This window comes from Gymnoscopelus braueri (assembly GCF_963280865.1).
Source record: "Gymnoscopelus braueri genome assembly, chromosome: 20".
NCBI classification, from domain to species: Eukaryota; Metazoa; Chordata; class Actinopteri; order Myctophiformes; family Myctophidae; genus Gymnoscopelus; species Gymnoscopelus braueri.
The window spans coordinates 14,757,503-14,766,599 of NC_137622.1; the positions used below are offsets into that span (position 1 = coordinate 14,757,503).

Below are 9,097 nucleotides of genomic sequence, written 5' to 3' on the forward strand. Positions count from 1 at the left end.
CTAAAATGACAGAGACGCGTTCCTGACTGCCTGACGCTGAACAGAAAACCCAATAAAAATTTAAACGCTCTAAGCACACTTAATTATTGCTAGTTATTATTATTAAAAATAATAATATAAGACATCTGTCTGTCTGTCTGTCTGTCTGTCTGTTTGAAACAAAAAAAGTGACTCCAAAGCGCCACCTCGTGGTAGTATTTGGAACTAAATTTACTGCGTGAGCTGGGTTGGCTGCATGGCGCAAATGAGACCTTTCTGTCCTTCCCTAATCTTTGTTGTTTGTTTGAAGAGAAATGCTGAGTCAGGTGGCGAAGGGCAGACGAAGGTGGTGTCTCTACCAACCTGAAGACCATCCCACATTTCAGTATATAGGGGCTCTAGGGACAGATAGGAGGGCTCAGACTTCGTGAGGTGACCTCGATGCAATTTGTTGCTGATAAGGAAAGCTAGTGTGAGCCCAGAGATCTCTGTTAAGTACATTTCTCTAACTTTTAACTTACTGCTTGATTAATAAATACACTTAATTTTAACAGTCTTGTCTGCTCTTAATTTCACCAATACAATGGACGAACGCACGACAAATTATTTCATTGCACAATTTGTCTGTTGTTTAAATAAATCAAATCTCCAACACATCATAGAATCTCTCCTTGACGACTATACATGGAGATACCTAACATACCTAGCTCTGACATCAGAGAACCCCTACTGGAACTCCATATATAGAGATAACCAAAACGTCCAGGACCAGCATCATAGTCCTAAGGGAGTTCATCAGGACTGACATCATGGCTAAGGGAGTTCATCAGTGAACCCGAGCGACATTAACTCTTAGATAAGCATCAGACAACTCATCAGCCTAGTTGGTTTTCACAGCCTAAGCCTTACATATCGATTTTACTTACTTCTCATAGCGGCTCTCGGATCTGGTCAAAGAATCAGCCGATTATCAGTTCAACAGAAAGGATTTTTTTTCTTCAATATTAAAAATTGTATATATTTGTTTTTATTAACGCGAGAACAATGGTTTCCATTATAGCGTGCTAACAGGAATAGAAAGCCTGTAGTTTCTATTATCTTGGATTCTCCATCGATGATGTCACTGGTAGACAGGTTTCTGAACTGTCCACAGCCCTCCTCTGAGACACAGATTGAGTAGACAAAAATGGTGCCATATTATCATGAGCATTATTGAGGAACAATTATATGAAGACAGGTTGAAAATGGGTGAACTCGTCCTTTAAATCCTGATGTGAAAGAAAATATTTGTATAGAAGAACAAAAAGATTGTTAGGTTGACAGCACCTCAGTAAAACTACTAAGGTGCTGTGAAGTTGGGCGGCACAAGGGGAAAGTGAATGACCCCTGCTGGTGGAGCTTCCACACCACACGTTGTAAGGGGTTTACGGTTTTGTGTCCCAGAAAGGTTTGATAGTATTGCAACATACTTTTGTGAGCCGTAGCTTTGATCTAAAAAAAATGACAGAAAATGCATTAAAAACAACATCATACAGGCATTACATGTGGTGTTAATGACTGTCTGTAGATCCTATTGCTTACATGTTAGACTACAACCTTTGTGATTTAACACGTGGTCACGTGACTTCTTTGTTTTGATGAAAAGGGTAGATTAAAAGATGACTGACATTTTGAAAAACAAAGACAAATAAAGATGTTTTCCTTTGTCAGTCCCAAATCAAAAGATGCCAAAATACTAATCAGAATATCAGAAAAATTTAGCATTTTCCTGATTTTTGGGTAGGCTAGAAATTTGGAAAAATGAAGCCATTCTTTGATTTTTGTTCTGGGATGAAAAAATGGCAAAAGACGTTTTTAAGAGCTTTTTTTCAGTGTCAGTCCCAAATCAAAAGATGCCAAAATACTAATCAGAATATCAGAAAAATTGAGCATTTTCCAGATTTTTGGGTAGGCTAGAAATTTGGAAATTTTAAGCCATTCTTTGATTTCTGTTCTGGGATGAAAAAATGGCAAAAGCCGTTTTTAAGAGCTTTTTTCAGTGTCAGTCCCAAATCAAAAGATGCCAAAATACTAATCAGAATATCAGAAAAATTGAGCATTTTCCAGATTTTTGGGTAGGCTAGAAATTTGGAAATTTTAAGCCATTCTTTGATTTCTGTTCTGGGATGAAAAAATGGCAAAAGCCGTTTTTAAGAGCTTTTTTCAGTGTCAGTCCCAAATCAAAAGATGCCAAAATACTAATCAGAATATCAGAAAAATTGAGCACTTTCCTGATTTTTTGGTGGGCTAGAAAATTGGAAAAATTAAGACATTCTTTGATTTTTATTCTGGGATGAAAATTTAAAAAAAAAAAACTATGTTGAGCTTTTCTCTGTGTCAGTCCCAAATCAAAAGACGCGAAAATACTATCAGAAAAATTGAGCATTTTCCAGATATTTTTGTGGGCTAGAAAATTGGCAATGTTTTATTTAGGTTCTGAAACGAAAATCAGTAAAATAGACTTTTCAGATGTGAATTTGAATTGAATCTCAGATTATACTAAAATACCCCCACACCCCAAAGTGCCTATGGGATCTTAGTATAATCTCAGCTTCAATTTGGAAGTGACTATTTAAAAAATGGAGCAATGTTTTATTTAAGTTCTGAAAGGAAAATCAGTAAAATAATTGTTTCAAAAGTGAATTGGAATTGAATTTGAGATTATACTAAGATCCCCCGACCCACGGATTCATACATTTTCATTTTGCAGTGATTGGATTGGTAGAACGAATCCTTTCTATGCCATCCACAATTTCTCTCATTTATATCTCTCTTGCCAAACTGCCCTACTCTCATTCAATACAAAGGCTGAATTTGAAAATATCAGTTTAAACACTGTCTGCAACCATAAATTCATTAGCGAAAGTCACTTTCTTTTCTCCACTCTGTTTTGTTGTTTGTTTCCCCCCAGAAATGAGGCCTCTGGTACATCACAGGGGACAATCCAGTATAAAGACTGGTGTGAAAACGCTGAATGACAGGAAAGCTGATGTTTCAGTGCAACCACAGCGCGAAGATCTCACATATGAAACAGGAAATTATCTTTCTTCTGAGCCGTGGGGTTCTATAGGACGTGTGTCATTTGAGAATGCCATACCAGCATAATGTAAAACTAGTACACAAACACGAACAAATAATGATCATATTGTATTATACTAACAATGGTTTGCCAATCCACAATATAAGAAAGGTAGAACATCTCAAACTTCAAGTCAGAGGACAAAATACTGATGCAGTTAAATACATGAGTTTGATCCAATCACCATTGACCAATTTCATCCAATCAGGACGAGATGAAGGAGATGTGGAATCAACAGGCCATGGAGTGGCGAAATACGTTGGTGACCCTTTGTTGCCTCACAAATAGCCGCATTCACTGCGGGATTTCAAATTGGAGGTATATGCATGTCACAATTATTGCATAATCGTCTAATCGTAATTATCTAATCATAATCGTCATAATAGTCTAATTTCATCCTGGGTCATTAACGTGAACCCGTTAATGACCCAGGATGAAATTAGAATTTCATCCAGTGAGGACAAGAGGCTCAACCTCCCATGGAATGAACAGGCCAAGGAGTGGAGGAATGCCATGGTGACCATTGTTGCCGTCCCAAATGGCGGCATTCGCCAGGGGATATAAGTTTGGAGGTAGGCATGTCACAATTATTATATAATCGTCTGATCGCAATTATTTGAGATAATCAAGTATTTTTGCTTTTCGCATTTGAAAAATGTTCACACATTTTGAAATATAAAAAAAGTAATAGTAGTAATATCAGATCTACAACTTGCTTGTAGATCAGCTATTTCTGCTATTTTTACATGTATAAAATTATTATGTCAATAATTCGTCAACTTAAATGTGTAATCGTGACAGAACATCTGCGACGCACAGACCCTGGAAGCACAGACCCAATGGCAGTCGGATGGATCTTTTTCGGTCTCATGTTAGCAGTGTGGATATTTATTTTTTTTGCTTTTGTGTAAAGAAGGTGAGGAAAGCTAGTTAGTTAGTACGTTAGTTAAAGTTTATTTTTGGTCAACTCATAAACCATACAATATGGCATTTCATACAATAAAAGACAAAACCATTAAAAACAAAAACAAAGCAGCACACAACTGCTTGACCGAAAAGGTGTAGGCTGAAGCTTAAATAAGCTTATTTAAAACAGAAAATCAATTTTATACTACTCAATGATGAAAAAGAAAAGATTTCTATGCTATATAAATATATATATATTTCTAAGCTATATAAAACAGAAAATTAATTGCATAAATCATTGATAATATTTCTATACTTTCAATAATTGCATAGTTAACAATCACACATCACATCACATTACACTACATTTTCTATAACGTATATAATTATTATCATATATTATATTAATATATTTCATTACCATATTAATTGTATACATTTTCTTAGATTTGCCAATATTTAAATCATTTTCAGTTATTCCATATTTGTATCGCTTTTGCAGAAACGCATTGTTTTTTTTATATTTGTTCTGGCCTAAGTTAAGCATATTAGCTCCCCTCAACCAATACCTGGTCTCTTTAGCTTCAAACAGCCTCTGAATGCAGATTGGGAGTTGATTATTGTGCGCCTTGTATGCTATTAGCACAGTTTTGATCATCACATTTTAAGGTATTTGATAAAAAGTTTATTAACCCTGTAAGACCCGGATATATTTGTACTTGCAAAAAAAAATTAAAAACCTTTCAGATGGTCTTGTAGGAGTATTTAGAAGAGGAAAATATAATGTTTTTAAAAAAAATATGTTTTGGTAAGTTTTTATGCAAATGTTGACATTTAGCAACGTTGGGTCCATCAGGTAGCAAAATTTCCTATAGGCCATTTTTATGGATAACATGGCAAATGTGTAAATACTTCACTAAAACAACTTAATGATTCATTTATATGGTTTATTATTTGGCCTCAGATCAATTATGAATAATATTTGGCCTCAGAACAGTATACATTATGAATAATAACACCAATAAGCCATATTTTTTAATCAATTTTATTAAAAGAACAACAAAATAAAAATCTGTACAATATATGTAGTAAAGAAACCTAATAACCAGAATGAGAGAGGATGCAAGTTGTGCCTGGAAGAGTCTGAGTTTCAGGACGTCTTTCCGTGGGACCTTGAGAGCTTGGCACTCCCGTTTGTAGATCAGCCAGGCGTTGACCACAGCAAGGTAGATGGTGTGCCAGAAGATGTACATGTACCAGCGACGGGCTTTCAGAGGGAACTTGTACAAGGCTGTGAGGGAGTCCAGCAAATCCACACCGCCCATGTTCTTGTTGTAGAGTCCCACGATGTATGGCCTTTGAACATCGATGTAGGTCTTTCTGGCCTTGTCCCAGCGCTGAGTAACATCCACGGGGTCCACTCCAGCAAAGGATGAGACAAGAGTGACTGCCCTGCTGTCAAACCACTTGACCACAACAATGCTCTGGTCCTTCTCGACTCTGTAGTCAAAGGCCCCCCTCCCCTTCTTCTTCAAGCTTTTGTCATCTTCGAGGGTGAGGTTTGGTAGGCGGACCTGTGTGATTGAATGAAAGAATGAATGGTTTTATTAGTAAGTTGTACAGAAGCACACATACAGAAGCAATATGAAAAGGATTACTAAAAGCATATAACTTGTTATCATTGTGGTCATTACCTGTCTTGCTGTCCCCGTGTAGTGAATGCCGCGACCAAGGAGCCTCTCTACCAGTGGAGCAGATGTGAAGTAGTTGTCTGCGTATATCTTGTAGTTCTGCCCGCTGGGCAGTGTCGAAGCAAGCTTCATGACGACATCCCCCGACAAGCCAAGTTCAGATTTGGCTCGTACGCCATCGATGCTCCCTTGGTAAACGTCAAAGTCACAGATGACGCCACTGATCCCCGTTCTGACCCACACTTTGAAGCCCCAGGGGTGTGGCTTGCCTCTCATGTACTGCTTGATGGAACTGAATCTTCCCTTGAATGGAATCATCATCTCATCCACAGAGTTGTGCTCTTCTGGAACCACCTGTAGGCACTTCTCTCTGAACAAATCCAGCCATGGTCGGAGTTTCCAGAGTTTGTCCTTCTTGTCCTTCTCTGGCACGGTCAAGTTGTCAACCAGATGTAACGAGGTCAACAAAGTCTGAAATCGGTTGCGTGGCATCACATCAGCTACAGCCGCGTGTCGTGTGTCTGCTTCCCAGTACATCCGGCATCCATTCATTGGAGAAAGGCCCATTCTCAAATACATCCCCAACATTTGCTCAATTTCTTTTGGACTTGTGTTGACTGATGTTCCTTTTGTTTGAAAGCTGTAAATGTTTGTGTTCGTTGTGAGAGTGTCAATCATGTCTTTGGACACAAACTGGCGGAAGTACTGCAGTGGTGTTTGGAGAGAACTCATATCTTCAGAGGTCAGAGGTGGGCCAGAAAAGTCTGTATTAGGGCTGATGAAGTCCTTTTTCAGCCACTGATATCTTGAATCACGGCGCTGAGCGGGTTTGGTCAGTTGGGGTGGCTTAATGTCTGCTGGGCGGTCAGTGGGTTCACTGGGTGGTTCACGGGGTGGTTGGTTTTCTTTGGACCCCATGCCACAGTCCTCTTCATCTGACTCTTCATCAGTCTCATTGATGTCTATGTCAACATCACTCTCTCCGTTCATCACGATATCCAGAACATCCCTGGCTGAGAAGCGAGTCCCTTTCTGTTGTGGCATTCTGAAATGAAATAAAGACATACCATTAGTATAGTGCTAAGTTCTTACACATCACTGCTCACAACATTTCACAAGTCATACAATACTGTCTGGCCAACCTATTGTTTGATGATGATTGCCCCTAAGTGGTCATCATCATTACATTGCCCCTAAGTACCCACCACCCCTCGAATGAATAATGAACAACCCCCACAACCCCCCAAAAATTACCACATTGGTCCCACTGTCCTTGTAGTATTGAAAGAAAATTAAACATACTGAGAAATAACAAGGGAATATATTGGTTAAACTATGGTTGAATATGTATTGTTTAGGGGGAAAGAGAAACTTTGGGTGGACATTTTCTGAGGCTTACAGCTCAATATATATATATATATATATATATATATATATATATATATATATATATATATATATATATATATATATATATATATATATATATATATATATAGTAATGCAAAGTGGGGGAAATACACATATAACTGTTTAAATCTATTGTGAAAACTATATATGAGGCTGAACAGTAGCAGGTGAACATTAGGCCTACCCTTGTATTTTTTGCAACCAAGAGGGCCCAACGTTGACCAAAAGCAACAAGTATGAATCATGCTCTAATTTAAATTTGGGAAATATATTTCACAATAATAACATATGTACATGTTCTAGACATTGTAATGTTCACCAAAACAATTATTACAGGCATATTACTTACGTTTTTGTGAGGAATATCTTCCAGAGAAAAAAGAGATCTGTTCCAACAGAGATTTTTCAAGTTGTGATGATTCCTGGCTCTGTGGGGGGTATTTATATGCAAATATCCTGGCCAATGGCATTGTAAGACTAAACAATAGGACCCAATGAGGATTTAGAGGTGAAAAAATAACAGAAAAACAAATTATTTAAACTCCTTTCTTTATAAAATATAATTGTTACTCTAAAGCATCGCTGGGTCTTAGAGGGTTAAAGCCACTGAACGGGTAGCCAAAAACATCTCTCATTGCCCTCCTTCTCCACTGTAGCCCTGCAGGTAGTCAGAGTCAGCCTGCACTTCGGGAAAGCGACTGATGGCCCACCGGACCAATAGGGATTGGCCCGAGGGAGTAAATGTGAAGCTTCTGTATCATCGCCAGAGGGCGCTGTTCCCATATGTGAACAACGAGAGAGCAATGCAACAAAACACTAGAGCACTCGAGTACTCTGATAGGAGAGTATAGTGAGAAATGAGCCATCCGACCTCCAAAAACAAACGCATGGATGACGCGTGGCCAAGGGTGCAATGCTCACTGGATGGCCTTGCACAGCGTGCAAGAACCTATTTGACCAGGAGCACGCGCAGGCACACGTATAGATTTAAAAATACTTTAAATTCACACTTCAACAAAGTTTACAAAGGCTCCCGACTCACGGCAGGTACATTAACATAGGAATTAGCCTAGATGCATATCAATCGTCTATTGTGTGTAGTGTAGGTGTTAAGCGACGGTGCGCGTCACATCATTAAAATACAGTGCAAGCACATCCCAAATGAGCGTAGCAACACTGCGCGTGGTGACGATTATGTAAAAATAGTGACAGGCCTAGTCCCTGGGACCCAAATGTATATAAACTAGAAGTTCTGCCCGCGTAGCGGGCAGAATTCTAGTATCCCCCCCCTAACCCCGCCAAAGAAAATGTCGTTTGGGGGTACAAAATCATGGGATATAAAAAAGAAAAACCCAGAGGATCGCCCCCCCCCCCCCCCCCCATGGGGGGGGGGGGGGCACATGAACTCAGCAGCCGCACATGAACAGGGCACATGAACTCAGAGTGCACATGAACTCAGCAGCCGCACTGAGGCGCTCCAACACAAACACTCTGACATTAAGCTTCACACAACAAACATCAGCAGCAAACATTCACCACAATGACAAAGAAATTACGTCCGCGCAAAAATAAGCGAGGGCTCGCTTATTTTGTCTTTCCCTCCCTCCCTCTCTTCCTCTCTCTCTCTCTCTCTCTCCCTCTCTGTGTCTGTGTCTGTCCGTCAGTAACCTCGCATCACCAGTCTTTCCACCTTGGAGGAAAAGTCCGTCAGCGAAAATTATCTGTCTGACTGTTGTCTCTCTCCCACCCTCCCTCTCTCTCCCTGTGTGTGTGCGTGTGTGTGTGTGTGTGTGTGTGTGTGTGTGTGTGTGGTGGGGGTGGGGCGGGGGGGACAGCCATGACGCAGCGGGACTTTTGAGATGGCTATTGGCAAAATAGGTTGACTTATTCGGATACATGCGTGTGACTGTTCGACCCTGCCGGTTCTCTGAATTTTTATTTTTAAATAGGCTCTGTCATGATTAATTAACCACACATATGAAGTGAAACAACT

At 39.5% G+C, this 9,097-nt stretch overlaps 1 protein-coding gene across 1 annotated transcript; it reads right to left on the bottom strand.

The window, feature by feature from the left end:
* LOC308075562 (piggyBac transposable element-derived protein 3-like) lies at nucleotides 1-6,426 on the bottom strand (the record flags this gene model as incomplete). Its single annotated transcript, XM_080415508.1, has 3 exons — nucleotides 1-36; nucleotides 5,110-5,577; nucleotides 5,698-6,426. 3 exons carry the CDS (start codon nucleotides 6,424-6,426, stop codon nucleotides 1-3), a joined length of 1,233 nt encoding a protein of 410 aa, XP_080271634.1.
* Nucleotides 6,427-9,097: the final 2,671 nt, after the last annotated feature.